General features: G+C 48.4%; 2 protein-coding genes and 1 long non-coding RNA gene across 3 annotated transcripts in view; all 3 read left to right on the top strand.

The window, feature by feature from the left end:
* LOC119433588 (glucoside xylosyltransferase 1-like) overlaps positions 1 to 8,304 on the top strand; it is a 45,903-nt gene extending 37,599 nt beyond the window's left edge. Inside the window, exons 7-8 of the mRNA XM_037700844.2 lie at positions 166 to 541; positions 8,168 to 8,304. Of these exons, the coding sequence (XP_037556772.2) occupies positions 166 to 480 (315 nt within the window). The 3' untranslated portion in view covers positions 481 to 541; positions 8,168 to 8,304. The remainder of the gene's footprint in view (positions 1 to 165; positions 542 to 8,167) is intronic.
* LOC125941466 (uncharacterized) overlaps positions 1 to 21,984 on the top strand; it is a 208,884-nt gene that overhangs the window by 58,619 nt on the left and 128,281 nt on the right. The window lies entirely within an intron of this gene.
* On the top strand, positions 15,682 to 18,731 carry LOC119432987 (alpha-(1,3)-fucosyltransferase C-like). The gene is made up of 2 exons (XM_049658804.1): positions 15,682 to 16,899; positions 17,367 to 18,731. The coding sequence occupies exons 1-2, from the start codon at positions 16,484 to 16,486 to the stop codon at positions 18,157 to 18,159; spliced, it is 1,209 nt and encodes a 402-aa protein (XP_049514761.1). The 5' UTR covers positions 15,682 to 16,483; the 3' UTR covers positions 18,160 to 18,731.

The raw sequence follows: 21,984 nt of genomic DNA, 5'->3' as shown, positions 1-21,984 counted from the left end.
ATGTAGAGAACGACGTAACTGACGGCGCAGCCAATGGAGACCTTTATCGAAACATGTGGCGAACGGTTTTTCGTTTCGCCTAGCCAAATACAGCTTTCGCTGTAAAGGTTTAGCTGCGAGTCCCCCCCCTGCTCACCACAATTATCCACTCTTGTTTGCTTCCAGGCCTCCATGGTACCGGGCACGTCCGCACGCTACTACTACGCCGGCGCCTGCCTCTTCTGCGTTTCGCTCGCCGTCTTCTTGGTTTTCTACGGCGGCGACCAAACGAGAGCAGTCAAACTACCTGTGTGGTTCCCGAAAGCCACCCCCGCGAACGACACCACCACCGCTCGAAGGCACCAGCGCAAGCCGGTCACTATCTTGTTCTGGACCACAACGTTCCACTCGCAGCCCAAGCCGCTTTCCGATGCCGATAGCGGGCTCGTTCCTACAACAGCTGCAGCGTCCCTTGCTTCCTCACCAGGGACAGGTCTTTGATAAGATCAGCGGATGCCGTCGTGATTCACGACAGGGACGCCGACGGAAACGACCTTCCCAGGTAATAAAGTACGATTCCGAGCGCCATTTTGAACACTAAAAGGCGCGTTCACAATGATGGGAAACTCGCGGTCGCCGACGAGATCGACGACAATCTGCGTCATGCGACAGAAAAAAGCACTCATCGCGCCCATGAGTCCGAGACCAATTTTCATCACCGGAAAAAAAAAAGCATCGCTTGTCGCAAAACGATCAGGACGCGGGATAACGAAAGGGGATGTGATATTGGCGTAAGCCGTTCTCGATTTAAAAAAAAAAAGTCGCAGTTTCGCCCGAAAGGTGAAGCATCGATTGCGATAGCAAATTAGTGGACAGCTGTACTAAGTAATGTTAGTAGTTTTGTCGGCCGTTTAAACTTGTAAACATAGGCACACTAACTAAATGACAAGCATGGTGTCACGCGTGCACAAGCCAGCATGAGCGCATCTCACTCCACGACCTCGGAAACTCGCTGTCAAAACGCTGGAGTTAGTCAGCGCAGCAGCAGCAGCAGCAGCGAGCGAATTGAGCTTCGTGCCGGCGCTCGCATCAACGCGATCTTAACCGCGAAAACACAGTGAAGGCGGACTCTGCCCCCGCCGCAGATGGGTTTCAAGATGCAGCTGCGCGGGCGCGCACTCGCGGCCCCTCCACCTACCTACCCCCCCCCCCCTCCGGAGCGTTGTGCGCGACTGGAAGACTGCGCGGTTCCTTCCCGCTTCTCGCCCTTGTGTGCGTGAGCTGTGATTGCCGGCTCACTGACGCATGCTTTCACTCCCTCATACAGCGCACGGCGCGCGGCGATCTTATCGCCCGCGGACTTTATGCGGAACCTCACGGCGACGGCGACGACGGCAGAAATTCGCCTAACGTGTCCATATAATTGCTATCGCAATAAAACTGCTGGCTCTCCCGTAATCGAGTGTAGATGTAAGCATGAAATGGCTACCGGCAAGGCAGATTGGTGCCGCGACGCAGGCCTCAAAGCTTACTGAGCCGAAATGTCTCGGCCAAACAACCATCCACGCCGTGCCGAGGGCTGGCGGCCTGGTCACGCAGCGTGGCGTCATGTGTCGAACGAGGCGGCGCAAAACCCGCGCCTCGGATCTCACGGACCGCTGGCGTCGAAAATAGCAATATCTTTAAGGCGAAAGCCTTGTATGTCTCGCTTTGAGGTCACCTTCAGAAAGTGGCGCCAGAAAATCGCACAAAAAATAGGTAAAAAATATGTACCGAAAAGTCGATAACTTAATAACGTCATTACAAGCCCAATAACATTATATATCAATCGATAGGTAATTAAATGAGGAACACAAACATCGACAAATGATCATGATGGTGATTAAATTATGATAATTAGCATGACAAAGTGGACTTGTTCACAACTGTATCGACACTTTTGTGCCGAAAAAGCGAAAAGTTGTATGGTGAAACGAATCCGGGGATGACAAGAGACCTCGTACGACTTGGGCGAAAGCTAAAGCAAGTAAGAAAGCAACATGAAGCACGACCCTCAAAGGCTAACGTCGAAAAGCTAACCAACCTGCGTCTATAGCTTAAAACTGGTATTTCGAAAGCTATATAAAGACTATTATCAAAATGTTGCTTTAAAAAACTCTTTTGTCATCCCCGAATAAGGTCTGGTGGTACTTAGCGCCGAAGAAAACCCGCGTGTCCGATGTTTGTGTGGATGGTTTCATACTGACAGAGACTGAAAATTGCAAATGCCCTTAACAAGCATTTTAAATGCGAAGCATTTCTTGGCGAACATTTGCTACTTCGACAGTATCTATCTATCTATCTATCTATCTATCTATCTATCTATCTATCTATCTATCTATCTATCTATCTATCTATCTATCTATCTATCTATCTATCCACCTACGTATATGTGCCCTCATTGTCGTTTTGTTAACTTGGTATGTACCAAAATTGGCATACTACGACAAGAGTATATGACGAACAGAAATGATATGTCATGACATGCGTGTCATGTAGGTCATGAAACAGCCGCCTACGTCTTGGTGCTCATCGTCGTTTCGTTAATTTGGTAGGTACCAAAATTGGCATAGTATGACAGGAGTGTATGACTAACATAAATGATAGGTCATGACATAAATTTCTTGACATGCGTGTCATGTAGGTCATGACAATTAATGACCCAGCGAAAAATATACTAACATAAATGATAGGTCATGACATAAATTTCTTGACATGCGTGTCATGTAGGTCATGACAATTAATGACCCAGCGAAAAATATTAACACTCAAAATCCACTGAACTGCGTTCTGACATGGGTATTAAGTGAAGGAAACGCTAAAGGATGCTGGTAGAAGTCATATTCATGAGCATGACTCAGCAATATGACAATTACTCAGCGAAAAACCATTAACACTCAAAAACCGCTGGAATGGGTTCGGACGTGGACACTAATTCTTTCTTCATTTTGTGGCTCATGACACTAACACAAATGATAGGTCATGACATAAGTTTCGTGACATGCGTGTCATGTAGGTCATGACAATTAATGACCCAGCTAAAAATATTAACACTCAAAAACCACTGAAATGGGTTCGGACGGGGCTACTAAGGAAAGGGCTGATGGTAGAAGTCAGTCAATGAGCATGACTCCGCAAAAATGACAATGACTCAGCGAAAAAGCTTAACACTCAAAAACCACTGAAATGGGTTGGGACGTGGGCACTAAGAAAAGAAAACACGAAAGGATTGTGGTAGAAGTCATAGTGATGGCCATGACTCAGCAAAAATGAGAATGACTCAGCGAAAAAGAATAACACTCAAAAACCAATTTAATGGGTTCGGATGTGGTACTAAGTGAAGGAAAAGGCTAAAGGTTGATGGCCGAAGTCATAGTTATGAGCATGACTATGGCTTTTGCCTTAAGGTCGCTTAGAAGTAGCTAAAGGGACTCCTGAGGACTTATGACATGAATGTCATGACATGCGTGTCATGCAGGTCATGAAAGAGCCGTCTACGTCTTGGTGCTCTAATGGTCGTTTCTTTAACATGGTAGGCTCCCCGCACACTGCTTCGCATAACATCGATTCCCACAGGGCGTGGGATCTGCCGGCTTTTTGCTCTGTGTTCACGAACGATGATGGAACGACACCGCGCATAGCTGTTTTAAATGATATTCCACCCATCGGTGATATCGACGTAAACGAAGCAGGCGTATTGTCCTTACTTCATGATCTTGATGTGAAGAAGTCGCCAGGCGTCGACTTAATACCCAATGCGTTTTTAGTGAGATACGCCGAATGGTGCGCCAAATATATTTGCGTTATTCGTAATAAATCACTTTCATGTGCAGAAATTTCACGTGATTGGAAACAGCAAAAATAATTCTCATCCCTAAATCAGACGACCGATTCACTGCTCTCCTCTTACCGTCCTATCTCCCTACTTTGTACTTCATCAAAACTGATAGTACACATAATATTTAAGCACACCTCAGTCTTCATTGTAAATAATGGACCCTGCGACGCGCGACGACACGGCTTCCGTCGTGGTAAATCCAACGTAACACAACTATTAGAAACAGTGCATGAAATTGCGGTAGCACTAGACGGTCAAGGCCAAATTGACATGGTATTCTTAGATTTTGAGAAAGCCTTTGGACCGTGTGTCCCACCAAGATGTTGTCAAAGTTAAAACCTATTCTCAAAAACGACCAACCAACTGGATTGAGGCGTATCTTACGGGCAGGCGCCAGACAGTCGTTGTTGATGATGCGAAATCAGGCTTATCCGATGTGCAACCTGGAATCCCAAAGGCATCAGTCTTGGGCCCCCTGTTCTTTCTAGTTTTTATCAATGATATAGTGAATAATATACCAGTTAAAATTCGGCTGTTCGCAGATGACCGCGTACTTTATCATGAAATTCACAGCGAGGGAGATCAGATGATCCTAAATTCATCTTTCTCAGCAATAGCGACATGGTGCTTAGAGTGGCAAATGAGCATTAACCTAAGAAAAACAGTATCAATGATATTTACACGCAAAAAGAAGCCGTTACCTTTTCTATATCTCATTAATGGCCATAACTTATCCTCTGTTACAGAATATAAATACATTGGTCTAGCAATTACGTCGGACCTTAGGTGGAATAGCCATGTAGCTCACATTAAAAAAATAGCCATGAAGAAGCTCGGATACCTGAGGAGGACCTTGGCTAAATCTACAAGTTACATAAGATTACTAGCATACAAGACTTTCATCAGACCATTGTTAGAATACGCTAGTCCTGTTTGGGACCCTTACACCCAAGCAAGCATAAATATTATTGAAATGAAACAGCGGAAATCAGTCAGGTTTATTTTTAATTCCTACCGCCATCATACATCAGTTAGCACTCTTTTACAGGAGGCGAACCTGGAAACCCTAGAGGTAAGGCGATATCGAGAGAGGCTCAAAATGTTATATTTAATTCATCTGGAGCATGTAAATCTAGATGCTTATTGATGCAGAAGTACCATGTGCCGACTCTCGATGCTCGCCGGAAAATTAGTCGTCTTGGTTTTCTTCAAAATTGTCTTGCAGGGAAAACTAATTTAATACTTCCAAATTGTATAAAACCTTTAACTACAAGGACAACTAGACATAGCCATGAGTACTCTTTATCGCCAATTTTCGCTAGAACCGATGCACACAAGTACTCTTGTTTCCCCACGAACGGTGTCTGAATGGAATTCTTTGCCCCGAAAGGTTTTTGAATCCGCCGATTTTATGAATGAACTCGAGTCTCACATTGTAACGTTCGATGGTTGAACATTGTTACGGTCTTTGTGTTCTCTTGATTTTATTGCGATAGCAATTATATGGACACTTCTACCGGATTTCTGCCGTCGCCGTCGCCGTCGCCGTGAGGTTCCCTATAGATAAAATCTTCGCCGCGCGCCGTATGCCCGAGCGGAAGCATGCGGGGACGCGCGCTTCACGGAGAGCGAACGCACTCAATCACCCACGCGCAAGCAAGGAAGCGGGAAGCCAGCGCCGGAGGGAGCGCGGGGAGGGGGGGGGGGGGGGGGGGGCGCACTTCTACGCTGCCAACAACCGCGCTCGTCGCTCGTCCGCACCGTCTCTTATCTCCACACGGCGCCGTTATGCGCCGTGTATTAGCCGCTCAGTTTCCGTTGAAGCGATAGACCGCACGTACCTTCGCCCGCTGCGGCGTATATACGCTCGCTGCCAGCGTTTTGACAGTCGTTGTCTGCAGTCGTTCAGTGTGATCTATTCCTGTTTGTTTGTGCGCGCTCACAACACGCTTGTTCATTCAGTTAGTAATAGTCGGGCCACATTTTCCAACGCACGCTACACATGCAATGCTGCCCGGATCGGCAGTGCAGCACTACAGGTGTGTCCCTTCGCACGCACTGCCCACGGGAAGCGCTTCTCATCAACATCACGGTTTCACACGCGCCTTCTCGTGGTCATCGAGTCTCTCTTCATGTCGGTCTACTTACGCCGCAGCACACCTGCTTACTTAATCAGCTCATGTTTACTACAATTCATATTGCTACCAAAGCCGCTCACCTTACTTCGTATGACATTGCTGTGTTGCTATCGCATTCATTGCTTCGCCCTTTGGGCGAAACTGTGACATTTTTTTGTTGTTGTTTATCTTCGTTACATTGTATTTGTCCTTTGTAGCCCCTCCTGCTAGGACCAAATTACTGGCCTGCAGTATTGTGTAAATAAATAAATAAAAAAAAATTTATATTACACCTTGTAGCCGGCGCCTAATGCATTCATCACATTCATTCAGGTTAGGCGAGTATCCGCACCATACCACTTTATTTAGGCAGTCGTTTTTCCCCCGAACCATTCATGGTCGGAACGCCCTGCCTGAAAACGTTCTTCAAAGCTCAACCTTATCATCCTTCGTGCACGCTCTCGTTAATCTATGACCCGAAACCTTTCCCATGATCTGTCATATTCCATACACGATGTGGTGCCTTATTTTTGTATGCACAAGCCATTGTGTAAACATGTGCTGCATTGCAGAATTCCTTGATATCTTCCTTTCTTTCTTTCTTTCCTTTTTTTTCATTGATGTTTCTTTTTTCTTTTCTTTTTTTGGCATTGTAACGATGCTTGTTTCCACCTTTTATTAGGTTGTCAAACCTTTTGTGTACATTCCACTCCTGCCTAGGGCCTGTAAAACAGGCTGGCAGGAGTGGGCTGAGTAATGATGGTAATGATAATGATAAAAATGGGTACACAGTGAGGTGAATGAGGTGAATTAAGAGTGAATTGATAGTGAATTAAAGGGGTTTAATTGGGTGATAGGAGTCAAACGAAAGGTAATGATGAGATAGAGTGAGCTAAGACAATGAAGAGGAAATGAGGGTGAATTAATAGTCAATGAAGTTGAATCAAGTGGTGATAGGGTAAATCAAAAGTGAATCAAGTGTGAATTAAGGGTGAATCAAGGGTTTAAGGAGTTCTGGAGTGACTTGCAATATATATATATACACGAGATTTGAGGGTCTAAGTGAGGAGTGACTCAGCAAAATTTGCTGAGTCACGGTTCAAGTTTGGTGCTACTCATGCTGCTAATGTCCACCTCTTCGAATAACCCAGCTCAACGATAAGAATTATGCTACCTGCCACAGGCGATTGTTCAAAATTCCGTAAAGCTTAATTTTGAACACCCTGTATAGTCGTGAGTGCGACCGACACGATGTTGGTCAGCATTCCATCGTTCTATCTACAGTGCGAGTGCTTGAGATGCTAAAGAAGCACAGAGCAAAACAAAACACGTGGTTTATTCCTGATTTTTACGAAATCTCGTCACCGTGCCTTTGCCCGCGTACTGTGTAATGTATACGTATATATATTTCGCTTTTCTGCACACACATACCAAGTGCTGTTGCACTAACAATGAATCCGGAGCACACCTGTTAGAAATGTCTCGGTGAGTTTTAGTGCATGCACAGCGCTTCTCGTGAGAGTTGACGGGCGGCAGGGAACACTTCGTCGTGACAGCTCCAGTGTGAACGCGCCCATTTCGTCGACGATGCGGATTGCGCGCCTGCTCGCGTGACAGAAAGTTCCGAGTGTGAACGTGCCTTCATAGTAGAGCGTTCCAGGCGTTTCGGTGACAGGAAGCAAAATGGCTGCCGTCGGAAGCACGCACCCTACTACCCCCCCCCCCTCCCTTTTTATTAGCGGCGTATCATTATCTGTAATAGTGTTGGTATAAACGCCTGCTCTAGCTCTGTACGTTTGTATTTGCCGTTCGCTGTCACCTTTTTATGCGAGGTTTAATTACGCGTCACCAATGAGTGACTAAGTTGACACGTCTTCTGCTACGGCCACTTAAGAAGAGAACGAAATGCTTATTCTGACTAAAATAAGTGCTAATTCAAAATACTATTTATCTCATTTCCCTCAAAAATTTGCGTGCTATAGATTTCGATACCTACATAGGTGTGATGACAGTAAGCACAACCTCCTCATTCTGCGTCCATAACGGCAACCGGGTTTTAAAACTTGGGTCATTTGGAGAGTTTCGCAACTAATCCGATTGAAGAGCTCTTTGTCTAGCTTGTTCCTACAGCTCTTCTTCCCAGCCTCGCTTCACGTTCATAATTAAAACAGCGGGTAATGCTCCTTTTATGCAGATACCGCGCCGAGCACCAGCGATGGGTGTACTGGAATATGGAGGCACCCCCCAACAGCCGTCCCGAGCAAATGGTGAGACTCAGGGGCGTCTTCAACTGGACGTACACCTACCGCCGCGACTCGGACGTGCCGCATCCCTACTTTTTCGTGCGTTCGGGCGCCAGCCGCAGGACGGCGCCACCAGCCGAACACTCGCCGACGTCCAATCGGTCCAGACTGGTGGCCTGGGTCGTCAGCAACTGCCGGACCCCTAGCCGCCGGGAGGCGTTCGTTGCCGAGCTCCGGAAGCACGTGACGGTAGATACGTTCGGCTCTTGTGGAAACCTGACATGCCTGCAAAGTGAGAACTGCTTCGCTCGTCTCGGTGAGAGGTACTACTTCTACCTGTCCCTGGAGAACGCCGTGTGTCCCGACTACGTCACGGAGAAGCTGTACAATGCGCTCCATCACGGCATGGTCCCGGTGGTGATGGGAAAATACTCCGCAAGCCTGGCGCCTCCCGGATCGTGCATCGACGCCCTTCGATTCGCGTCTCCCGAGCGTCTCGCCGCGTACCTGAAGGCGCTGGCCGCCGATCCCGCGCAGTACGAGGCTTACTTCGCCTGGAAGAAGACGCACGAGGTTCAATATAACCCGTTCGTGGATCACTGCGCCCTCTGCGAGGCGCTTTACAGAGCTAGTCCCGACGAACGTAAGGTGTACGAGGACATCGTCGACTGGTGGCACGGCAACGGATCCATCTGCGAGCAATGGAAGCCGGCCAGCTGAGTCTTGTTTCTGATGGACTGTCGAGGATATCCCTTCCAGTATTGCGTTCCCGACTCAAAGCCGGCGAGCCCAGCCATCCGTGAGGACAGGGTGGCCTACCTGCCACGCAAGCTCAGTGGTGCTCACGTTTTTCTGCCGAACAGGTCTCAGGTTCGAATCCCGGCGGCCACATTCCTGGAAAGGGAGTGGGGAGGAGGGTTGCGATAACACCTGAGAGAGAGAGAGAGAAAAGGTTGCAGTGGCTTAGCTCGGCTATGCCAGGATATACGTAGCGTTAGCAAAGGTTCAGCTGATTATTCTTAGCTTATTCTTAAGATTATTCTTAAGATAAGATTATTCTTATGAGTCAAGCTTCGGTCTTCTGCGCTGTTGAGCAGCATTTGCGCTCTCCTTCTCCATGGATATACCACACTGGCAAACGCCAGTCAGAAGCGCAGCGGCTCCAGCGCAGTGTCAGACGGCGACTGCACAGCGAGCGCGCGCCGGCGCCAGTGCGTCTACCACGGCTACGACGTCACTCCTCTGGAATGCGCAAACCGGCGGCGGTGAGTCGCGCGCGGCGGCGGCGGCGGAGTGTGCGAGAGGGGCCGGCTCCGGTGGCTCCGGTGCGCAAGCCGTGTGACATCACTGATCCTTGCGCATGCGCAGCACGGCTCTTGATGTGCCGCGCGAAACGGGCTTGGCTAGGCCAGTGTAGCTAACGCTACAAAAAAATGGTGGTGAATTCATCCTATGGAGATGAGTGGCGACGGTAATGCGATTAGCATTCTTTCTCGGGACAGGTGTGTAATTAGTGATAACACGTGTTGGATCCTTGTGATGCAAGGTTGTGTGATATATTGAATTGCAGAATCTTTATCTTAATGTGGTTTAGTTGCTTTATACATAATTAAACAGAATTATACAATGTACATTCGAATATTTATAGATGATATGTATGCTCTACACATATGAACAGTTTTGGAGGAATGGTCCATCGGTTCGGCAGCAGTAGTAGACAGCAGCGCATCGTCTTCTTGCCTGTCACTGATGCCGAGGAGCAGAGAGAGAGAAAGGGCGATGGATAGAGAAGTATTATGCATACGTGTGAGGTATAAAGTGTCTGTTTCCGCGGACAAAGATGTGATCGAGCTCACTCCCGGTCGTTGCCGTAGGTACCATGACAAGGGAGGCCCTTTCGGCGCCAAGCGCCTCCCTCATGTACTCCGAAAACCACGCGGTTCGACCGAGGTCGACGTTGATGTCTCGCGCCCGAGCGTTGTCGCAGCAAGGTATGGACAGTATTGCTGCAAGCATCGACATGAATCGCTGCACTATCTCCTTGGTGGCACAGGGACTGGCGTAGAGGACGGCGATGGCCATGTTTTGGACGTTTTACGTTACGTGATCCGTGCAGACATCTCCGACACTGTTCTGCACCAGCGTATAGTCAATAGCGTCGCGCGATGCCTTACTTGCTTGCTTGCTCCTTATTTCATAGCGCTTATCGACTACGAGGGATTGGCCAAGAAGTCGGCGGTTAAGTAGAAGGGAGGAGGAGAAAACTTGAAAGAGAAAGTAAATCGGGGTAAGGACGAAATTTTCTACAATTAGAAAACAGAGTTAATTGACATAGACTATTTAAGGGCACGGAGCCTTCTCATTCCTCATTGAGTTTCCGCAGCAGCGTGCAGCAGTGGTCAGTTGGTAGTGGTACCAACGGTTGGTTTCGAACCCTGTTGCCACAGCACAGCAGCCCCATGCTCTAACCATTCGACCATGGACCCAGCTTGGCGGGAAAACGGTTGCAGACACACATACAAAGACATATAGACAGCTCCCCGGAAGTCCGTGGAGTATCCTAGGAATGCTAATCGCATTAAAAATAGAATGAAAGACCGGAAGGTTAACCAGGTCGGACCTGGTTGGCTACCTTACACATCGGGAGGGGAATACGGGAAGAAAGGGAAAGGGATAAGAAGCGATGCATACGCACCCGTGCCAGCGATCGCTGTTCACTCAAACGCGTTCGCAGAGAACAAACCTCTTTAAAAAGTCCCGCACGGATCGGGTAACTTCAAGTTCGGACGACGATGGAGTCCGCGGTTCCAATGCGTTTCCGTCTGCGAACGCTCTGTTCCCCAGTCACCTTAAAGCGAGATGCAAAGACTGTTTTTTCGTCACCAAGAGCAGGGCAGTAGATGAGGACGCGAAGTCAAAAGAAGGGCACTAGAAAAGGATGCGAAAACGCCCGTGTGCTTATCATGTTCAATACCTTCACTCCAATGGTGGGCCATCATCAGACCAGTTTTCTTTCCGGCTCTCTAGTTATCTAGCTATCGCACAAAGAATGTTGGCTGATCCGGAAGATAGTGCAGCCTAAAATGTGGGCCGATCTCGAAGGTAGTGCAATGCAATAAAAAAGATACACCGACGACTACGATACTCCCTAATGCGAAATTTGAGCGCAGCTCTATACGTGTTTCCATTTCGCAAAATACTGGCTGGCGCGGACAATCTGTCTCGTGCAGCACGTTGCAAACGGAGCGAAGTGTGGCGCGACTGCCTCGCCAATCGGAAGATTGCGAGAGGCAGCGCGTGGGTGACGCGCGGGCGCGATTCTCAGCAGCCGCTGCAGACAGACTTCCGATCCATGCAGCGCTTTGTTTCTATACATGCTATCGGTGGACAGACGACGGCGCGCTACTCTGGCGCCATCTCGTAGCAGTCGTATCCGTAGAGTCCGTCTTGCGTGGCACTACGCTTTTCTTCCTTCTCACGCTTTGGCCAACCATCCTCCGCTCTCCTCCTCCGCTCTCCTCCTCGCGTTCCCTTCGCCATTGCCGTCTTTCATCCCTCGCTGCGCTCCGCGTTCGCTCTTTCGTCCCTGGCTGTACCCGTTCGATCGGTTACGCCGAGGACGCCGACACTCACCGCAGGAACTCGCGCCTAAGAGCAGCGCTCTAAAACGTGGGCCCTTTCCGTGGGTATGTGACGCTCTTCAATCAACATCTTGGACGCCAACTTGGGTCACTGCGTATGTGCCACTAGGTATGAGCGGACTTCACGGCGGCGCCGCCAGAACGTGCAGCGTGTGCAGGAAAGGATTAGGAGGAAGTAACTGTATTGAAAATAAAGAACTTTGGAAGCGCAAGTTAGAAGCCCGGCTGCCGTACATGCCTCATACACAGCGCGTTTCGGCTCACCCCATACATGGAAAGCCATCGTAGATGAGTTCTGCCCAGGTTTTAAATGTGAGCATTTCTTGGCGAGCATTTGCTACTTTGACAGTATCTATCTATCTATCTACCTATTTAGCCACTACGTCTTTGTGCTCTCATGATCGTTTCGTTAACTTGGTAGGTACCAAAATTGGCATAGTATGATAGGAGTGTATGACGAACATAAGTGATAGGTCATGACATAAATGTCATGACATGCGTGTCATGTAGGTCATGGCAATGTTCCATCGAAAAATATTAAGACTCAAAAGCCACTGAAATGGGTTCGGACGTGGGTACTAAGTGAAGGAAACACTAAAGGATGACAGTATAAGTTATAGTCATGACCATGACTGAGCAAAAATGACAATGAATCGGCGAAAAAAGATTAACACTCAAAAACCACTGAAATGGGTTCGGACTTGGGCACTAAGTCATGGAAACATTAAAGGATGATGGTAGAAATCAGTCGTGAGCATAACTCAGCAAAAATGACAATGGCTCAGCGAAAAAAGATTAACACTCAAAAGTGAATGGAATGGGTTCGGATGTGGTACTAAGTGAAGGAAAAGCCTAAAAAAGGTTCATGGTCGAAGTCATAGTCACGAGTGTGACTAAGGCTTTCGCCCTAAGGTCTCTTAGGTGTAGCTAAAGGGACTCCTGAGGACTCATGACATGAATGGCATGACATGCGTGTCACGTAGGTCATGAAAGAGCCGCCTACGTCTTGGTGCTCTCATGGTCGTTTCGTTAACTTGGTATTGGTAGGCTCCCCCGCACACTGCTTCGCATAACATCGTGCCCCACGGGGCGTAGGATCTGCCTGCTTTTTCTCACGTCGCTTCTTGCAGGTTCTGCATTGGAGGTATACGCTACGAGTTTGTACGGCTGCGGCGGCGACAGCTGACGCTGTGGTACTGCGACGCAGTCTGCTTGGAAGCCGCCGCTAAGAGCAGCCACCAGCTAACCATGACCGCGCTCGAACGCAGCAGCAGCATTGGAGCGAGGCCGTAAGCCCGCAGACAGATCCCTAAGCATTTTCGAAGGGTGTGAGAAGTCGCTTGCACAGCTTCGCTGCCTTTGATGTACCAATAGCTCAGATTGGCATTCATCTGTTCAGGAATAATGGACGACACGCCGGAGCGCTAACGGAACCGATAAGATATGGACTCCAATGTAGGGATATTTCGTGTGAGCAACAACAGCACAAGGTTATTGTGCAACTTTTCCAAAATTGCTTGTCTGAACTACAATATTTTCTGCATGATAAAATACCCCGTTAGACTATTTTTCGCGAGAAGCATCAAACCTTGATTCAAACTCATGAATTTAGAAAATAAAAGTAAGTGTCATGCTTAGCTATAAAAAAAATTTGCAGACTCAACTCCATTTTACATATGCGTAATGCGAAGCATGCTCGGTTTGGTAGAGGATGGTCGTTATGAATCACATAAGTGTTCTGCAGCGAACGTTTAGCGCTATTCTGACGTACGTGCATCCTATGGGTCTGTCTATATATCATAGTACATGTTAATAAATTTTTTCACGCCAAATGTGCAATCTTTCTTTCCAAAATTTTTGAAATTTCGGTGGTATAGACACTGTTGTATAATTTCAGATGTCATTTCGATCATTGTTTTTATAGAAAAAAAAACAAATATTCGTGCTAGCTTTATTTTCTCGGGGAAAATGTCAGGATATCCGCGACAACTGGAGAACTCATATCAGCCACGTGTCAGCTCTTATCTGAAGGCCGCAAATGCCACAGCTTGAGTTAGTCCTTTTGGATAACGCATCCGACTTCTTGCCCTCGGAAATATGCAGCTGTCAACATCATCGCGAACCTAATCAACTGCGTCAGAGACGCCACTGGTCGCTTTAATGCCAGTATAATACTGCTTTAGTTTAATGGTACTAGTGTATAATGCTTCAGCTCATTCAATTCCAGATAGCTATTTGCCCTCAACCAACTAGTTTAATAGTTGGGTGTGAAAAACTGTCGCGATGTAGTAACGTGTTCAGCCGCAGTAGATCGCGTGGCGACCGTGCGAAATACCCGGATGAGAAAGATGATGCTCTGCTCTTGCCGTCCGCAGTAGTTTGTACAACCTGTTGCGATACTGCTTCACGATAACACAGTCATCACAAGAATGTGTATTGTGAAATTTTCAGCACAGCACCTCTAGTCTCTATTTCTCCGCGCAGTTCCGGTGTGGTCCACGCTTTTTGTGTTTTGGGATCTCTTCTGCGCGTTTTTACAGGAAAATGAGCCAAGTACAACCTGGTGAATGTGTATGAAAAGAAAGTATAAGAACCGTTAGCCTTAGTTAATTGAAATACAATATCCCAACATACTTCAAGCGCTGCTTTACAAAAACGATTACGGGTTGTATCTGTAATTAACTGGAACTTCGTTCCTCTTTTTGAGCGAAGCTTTATAGTCTCACATGTTTCAGCGGTGGCGGTGGTGGTGGTGTCACGCTGAAAAGTGGGCCGATCCTGGTGATAGTGAAGAAAGGGTCCAACCTCAACAGCGCATACCCCTGTGGGCTCGGGGACCTGTAACGCGACCTTGAACTACCCTTGTCACACGTGGGACCCAAAGAGACAAAATCACCAGCGCTTCTCCTGTCGATAAAATGGAAGTAAGCGAAGCTTGTCGTCCGATTCTAGCGTGAGGGCTTTCAGCGAAGAGCCGCGGACCCCGAGTTGCGGGAGCGCGATGTTGAGGCCAAACGTCAACGAAGAGGAGCCGGCGACCCTGAGTTTAGGGCAAACGAAACGGAACGCCTGCGACAGTGTCCTCTTGCCACAAGCTTCGCTTACCCCCATTTTCTCGACAGGGGAAGGGCTCTGAATTGTTTTTTTTTTTTCTTGTCCTAAGCCCAGCATTCTCAGCACAAAGTAACACAGGAATATGGTCGCTAACGCTGTTCAATATCACTTCTGATTTAATACTTGATACTAAATTAGTTTTAAGAGGTCTAATACAGATTCGCTTTGAGTGGTAAATTTAGTTGATTCTGTAATTACATTATAAAACACATTTGAGCTAACAACAGCGTTGAAACCTCTGGTTATCTTAATATTACCATTCATAAAAACATTGAAGTAAGTCTCTACTAGCATGCAATTAGCATGTATTCCTTTGCCGCAACAAACGCAAGGAACATCCTAAAAAATTCCAACAATTACGCAACATCCCCTGAAGGTGAATTATGGCATACATAGATAGGTAGCATACATAGGTAGCATACTTTCGTTGACTCGTATTAGCCTACGAAGGGAGCATCTCAAAGTCAGGTGTCATGCCAAAGTACTGCTCAAGCACTTCACATTGTATTTCATTGCATACCAAGAAGACGTGCGCCTGCCACTTCTTTCAATTTACTGCACACCGAATCCGAAGAACTACTTTCTCTCCCTCTTTCCCTCTACATATATATATATATATATATATATATTATCGTTGTCTTCTCCCATCGTTGTCTTCGTCGTCGACGTAGAAGAGACACGGCAATATAAATAGCGGCGCGCATCTGTGAGTTTCGCTCTCCGCCCTCAACGCATAAAGTATAGCGGCGACCGCAGCCTCTCGTCAACGCCAAAAGGTCCTCGTGACAAGCGGAGATGACAGTGATGAAGCGACGAAGTAGACAGGCAGACCCTGCAGCAAAAAGGTTGCTTCTTGGTAGTCGAATGAAACGAACAATGGAACGACCCAAACAGCTTTAAAGGAGTAGAACTTTTTGAAACATGTGTCAGTACGTGGAGATGTGTAACGATACCTGGCGGAAAGAGGAGCAGCAGGTGCGTGCAGTGCTGCTTGTACCGAAAGATCATCAACAAGCTGTCGCCAGGTTGAGGAAGCGAACGGCTGCTCTCGCGTTGTGGTGTGTGTGTGCCTTACCCCTTCCTGGAGCAACCTGCATCGACTTTGAAAAGATACATTTTCGTTCGGCGAACGCGCCAGGGTGGATGATCGCTAGAGTCGGGTGCCCGAGACTGCTGGAAATTCGCAACGAGAAGTGAAGTATATAAGGTATCGAGGTTCACAAGTCCTGGGCTGGCCTGTGCCCTGAGGCGTCTTACTTGTATTCGACACAAAAGGAAGCTTGTGGCCTTGGATAGGAGGAAAAGCTGGTCGCCCCCGTAAGCGTATATTGCTAACAAATTGTTGTTCCATTTCAACGAATTCTAGGGGACTTCCTTGTGTTAACTGTCTCCTACAAGACTGGTTATACTTGGCCGTTGCAAACCAGTTACTCAACACGTGCAGACTTGGGCGACAAGTAACACGAAAATGCTTGAGTACTTGGGATTTGAATTTTTAAAGCCTAAATTCAAATGCTGGATCAACGACTGTTCATAACACGACATAGAAGCGCTGTTGTTGTTTTTCCAGTAGATGCCATGGAGCACTATACAAGTTTCCTGCGGTTGTTCTTCATCGCACTTTGCCTTCTCTGCACCACGCTAGTACTGCTCTCGTTGCATGGCTACTATAGTCACCAGGACAACTATCACTCACAAACACTGACGTCGGTGAGCAGCGCGGCCCGCAATAGCACCGGGATCAAGGTACTGTTCTGGACCACGACACACGGTCTCTGGTACTGGCCTTTGAGCAAGTCCGCACAAGGACTGGTACGCCTCGACGGCTGCAACGTGCCGTGCTCCGTGACTCGGGACCGGTCCCTCATACGATCCGCGGACGCGATCGTGTTCCACGACAGGGACGCCGACGCCAGTGACCTGCCCAGGTAAGACTGTGCACTTCACATAGACAGTTTAAGAAATGACTTTACTGACTCTACTAACTCATTCTGTCAACGTTCTTACTGTGAACAGCAGTCTGTAACTCGCAATAAGTACGCATAACTCATAGATCCTTTTCGCCAAGCAGTTTGCTCTTTTGGAACGAGCCAAATTAACAGTTTGTTCTTGTTCGATTACGTCATCTAACAGCTGCATTTTCATTTTTTTTCGCTATATTCTTGAAAGTGTACGCAAATTTTTTCTTGTGTACCAATATTATTTAATATGGTAAAGTATTCATTATTTGTACCATTTCCCTAGTATAAAATCCTGGATAAATGGGCGCTAATGTAACAGTCTAACAGTGCGACGTTTTTTTCATCGCATAACTGCTATTCGCACTGAAACAAACGAAACGCTTGCTTATCCTAAATTTAGATATATTGATTAACCTCAAAACCCTTCCCCGCAGCTACCGCCACGAACGCCAGCGCTGGGTCTACTGGAACATGGAGCCTCCACCGAATAGCCGGCCTGACAGAATGGCGAGACTCAGGGGCGTCTTCAACTGGACCTACACATACCGGCACGACTCGGACGTCCACCACCCCTACTTCTCTTTTGTCAACCAGTCCGTGCAAGGCGCTACGACGTCTTCGACGCGCCGGTCAGCTCCCTCCGTGAGAACTAACCGGTCCAAACTTGCTGCCTGGGTGTCCAGCAACTGCCACACCCAGAGCCACCGAGAGGACTTCGTCGCCGAACTCCGGAAGCACGCCGCCGTCGACGTGTACGGCCGTTGCGGCGACCTCAAGTGTCCCACCGACCCCCCGTGTCAGGCTACCTTCGGCAAGACGTACTACTTCTACTTGGCGTTCGAGAACTCCCAGTGTCGCGAATACGCGACGGAGAAGTTCTACGACGCCCTGCGCTTAAACTTGGTCCCCGTGGTGCTCGGGAACTACGTCAATGTATCGGCGCCTCCCAACTCGTACATCGACGCGTTTCAGTTTCCCACTCCGGCACACCTGGCGTCGTACCTGAAGGCGGTGGCAGCGAACGCCACGCTTTACGAGCGGTACTTCGCTTGGAAGCGGACGCACGCCGTCGTGAAGAACCGCTTCGACGACCACTGCGCCCTCTGCCAGGCGTTGCACACGGCCCGTCCGGGTGAGCGGAAGTTGTACGCGGACATCGTGCGTTGGTGGCATGGCGACCATGGGTCTGCGTGCGCGCATCGATGGAACGGGGAGACCAGGTCATAGTGGCACGAACCCGTGTCATGTACCCGCGTCAATAAGCTGATGACACATTCACATGGGTTTCACGCGAGTCGCAGGTTCGGTTGTTCTGCCGTGGCGGCCGCATTTCGATGGTGGCGCAATGCAGAATACGCTCGATTGTGTACCTAATTTAGGCGCACGTTATAAACCCCGGTTGGCAAAAATTGTTCCGGAGTCCTCCACTGATGCTGTCCCTTATGTTGCGCTGGGACGTTAAGCCCCATTTGTCAATCAATGAATCAATCAATCAGTCAGTCACTCTTACTGCGAGAAGAGGCTCCGCAGGTTAGAAAAGGCGCAAAAAGGCAAGACGGGTGGCGACACCACCCTGAAGTTCTCGCACTGCAGCTCTCTGTGACGTCATGGATTTTGACGCCGTCTGCTAGATTCTAGCTTATTGTTTATCGATAAAGATGAACTACACGATGTTCTAAAGGAGCCAAAGATTGAACGTGGCAATTTCTTTGGAAACATTTGCTGAACCAACACAGCGCAAATACGAAAATTTGCTGTGAAATACATGACGTCACTGTGACGGGCCTGTGCTGTTATATATATTGATGCGAAATTAAAAAAAAATGAAACTGTGACCTTCATTTTCTACTCTACTAATAAATGCATTAACGTTAAACTATGTCATGTAGAATTTTCAAAGAATACTTTATCAGTCTAAAGTCGTTTAGTGTTTCTCGTTATTATTGCCTTTGATTTAACGATTTTATGGCAATACTTTTTCTTTCCTCGCATCGTCTGTGGTCCGAGCAGCGCTCCGCTTAAAGGTGGATACACACGCGAGGGCAAAATCCCGCTTGCTCCGCGGGCCACACAGTCACGTGATCATTTGAATCCTGCGCACCCGAGTTAGGCCGCATTCCCACAGTCGGAGTGCCGTTAGCGGAATCCGCGTGCTTACTCTTGACTCCAACGCTTAGCAGCTGCGCGTTTGCATAATCGGCGTTCTCTATATTCCATAGCGATGTGAATCCCTCAACAAGAGCTAAAAAAGTTGCGGTTGCTTCTTCACTTAGCGTTTTCTGGTGCACCTCACTCATGTTGAGGTCACGCAGGCTGCGCGGTCTGAGTAAATAGAAATGCGCGCGCAACCACGACTCTCCTTTCCCGCTGCACCACAACAAAAGCACACGCGGTCACTGCTGCACACACACACAAAAAAATGGAGGACGCTTAAGCTTCGCCTTTAATAAACCGCATGCACGCGATCTTGCGCGCGACAGCGACAAGCGACGCGATGGAGATGGCTGTCGCGGTCGCTCGTCGCCTACAAGTCGTACCGCATGCGAGCGACGACTTTGAGCGACGTCTCTCCGGTGTTGCCGGTATGAGGGCAGCAAATACTCGCCGAAACTGGCCTGACGCTTGCTTTATTAATTTAAGTTGATGTGTTTTAGTGTAAAGAGCAGCATAAATATTTCCAAAGGTCTTGCACTACGTTATTATCCTTGCACGTATCAAAATCTAGTCGTTTGCTCGTTCCGTGCGACAATCGGTAGTGCTCGACTGATGTATATCCAGTTCCGGCTCCGTTTCGTCGCTCGAAGTCGTCGCTCGTCGCCGTCGTGCACAAAATCACTCTCATGCGGTTTGGGCTTAAGAGTAGAACGCGATAGCGTTATCGATACCCGTTCGCATCGCAACGCGCGGTTGCAGTGTCTGGTAGAAATGCTGGAAAAGGGGTTTGTGTTTGAGTTTCCTCGTAACAGAATTAAGTTTTCTCGTACATTCAAATTACAATCCGACGCCGATTGGTAAACAGTCCGACGGCGAATCCGACGCCGAATCCGACGCCGAATGGTAAAGTTGTACCAGGGTCCTTGAAGGACCCTGGTTGTACTTTACTATTTTCCTGACGGATTTCACTGTGATAAATTCATTTTTGTTCACCAAACCTTGCACTACGTGGAGGGCCGGCGCGGTCGAGGTGGTTGGGGATTTTCTCCGCCACCCGCATCGCACGCCGGTTGCCGTCGCCGGATTTTCTGCGACACGGGGCCCTTAACGCTGTCGCGTTAACGCACGTGGCTTCAAGCCGACAACACGCCATCGTAGCCATGCCAATCCGTCCAATGTTGACAGATTTGACGCTTACTACGCTAAATTGAGGTCAGACGACCGCCAAACTGACGGACGGAAATACCGGCGAGCATTTTCAATCCGGACCGCGAGCGGAGGAGGCCAGACTAGGCGAGGGCGGCACGTTTTGATGACCCGCGCGTCACGTGATACGCCATCCGCTGCGAAAATTCCTCCTCCGTTCGGTCGTGTGAATCGGTAATTCTTAAGCGATGTATGATAAAAGATACGGATGCAGTCGTGCAGAAGCAATTCTCATATTATTGATGCCAAGGATTGTATGAGATTCTTGTACACCCTACAAAGGTAGAGCGATACAGGAAAGGTAGTGCCGCTCGGGCCAGCCAAGCGGCCGTGAATGTAACTACGGCGGTCACATGGACTCTTAACACAGGCACGAACGCTCGATGAAACGCGTGAGGTGCGGCCTGCCACGTCGCGCGGCGAAGTATGGGCGGAACAGTGAAGCGAAACTTTACATCTGCCGCCGCTTTTTTAGGGATGGCGCTACTGCTGCGGGACTGCTCCCCCTCCGGGAAGGCGCCGCGGAAGAGATTTCGCGTCTCGCTTGCACACCTTTTGTCGGCACAAGTGGTAGTATAAATGTGTCGAGGTCCTTGTCGTGTTGCATGTGGCACTATCCCGCGCAACTGTTGCGTGCCGCTGTGTGTTGATATAACGCAAGAAAAGAACCATTATTCCGCTACCCTCAGTTTCCGTGCGACGTAGAACGCCGTAACGCATGGCTGGAAGACGTTTCGCGACAGGGACAAGTGGCAAAGGAAGCATTTGGGAGCCGAGGGACACGTTTTCAATTGGTGTGTTCGCATCACTTCACCGACGGCCACACCGAGGAACTGTGTAAGGTGTTTCTAAGCAAATTGTTACAGCCGCTTCTGGCGAACTGGACCGAGACCTGAATGCAACTGCGGAGCGGTTAAAACTCGCCTACAAGCCTCCGACACGGACGGTAATGCGATTTTAAAGCTATTGAACGAGGCGCTTCTCCGTGACTTCACGTCGTGTATAAATAAAGAAAATAACAATTGGCACAGCGCCTCCCTCGATTTTTTTTCACCATTCCTAATGCTATATTCACGCTGAACAACGTTTATTCACTGCATCGTCTTTACATAAATATTCTACACGTCGGCAATGTGGATGAATGTACAATCCGTTATAAACTGTCATCTACCCCATTTTCCTAGAAAGGTGAAACTAACGATATCTAGCAGAAAATTGTTATACAAACCTATGTCAATATGCACGCATTTTTAAAAAATGTCACAGTTTCGCCCTAAGGGCGAAGCAATGAATGCGATAGCAACACAGCAATGTCATACGAAGTAAGGTGAGCGGCTTTGGTAGCAATATGAATTGTAGTAAACATGAGCTGGTTAAGTAAGCAGGTGTGCTGCGGCGTAAGTAGACCGACATGAAGAGAGACTCGATGACCACGAGAAGGCGCGTGTGAAACGGTGGTGTTGATGAGAAGCGCTTCCCGTGGGCAGCGCGTGCGAAGGGACAAACTTGTAGCGCTGCACTGCCGACCCGGGCAGCATTGCATGTGTAGCGTGCGTCGGAAAATGTGGCCCGACTATTACTAACTGAATGAACAAGCGTGGTGTGAGCGCGCACAAACAAACATGAATAGATCACACTGAATGACTGCAGACAACGACTGTCAAAACGCTGGCAGCAAGCCTATACGCCGCA

Source organism: Dermacentor silvarum, chromosome 11 (genome assembly GCF_013339745.2).
Source record: "Dermacentor silvarum isolate Dsil-2018 chromosome 11, BIME_Dsil_1.4, whole genome shotgun sequence".
Lineage (NCBI taxonomy): Eukaryota > Metazoa > Arthropoda > Arachnida > Ixodida > Ixodidae > Dermacentor > Dermacentor silvarum.
Note: the sequence above shows the minus strand (reverse complement) of the source record. Positions and strands in the feature narration are given on the sequence as shown.

Excerpts from the sequence above, each read along its gene's own strand:
- LOC119432987 (XM_049658804.1), top strand. The coding sequence starts at position 16,484 with ATGCTGGATCAACGACTGTTCATAACACGACATAGAAGCGCTGTTGTT. Across the intron at positions 16,900-17,366 it reads GACGCCAGTGACCTGCCCAG|CTACCGCCACGAACGCCAGC; the intron begins GTAAGACTGTGC and ends CCTTCCCCGCAG.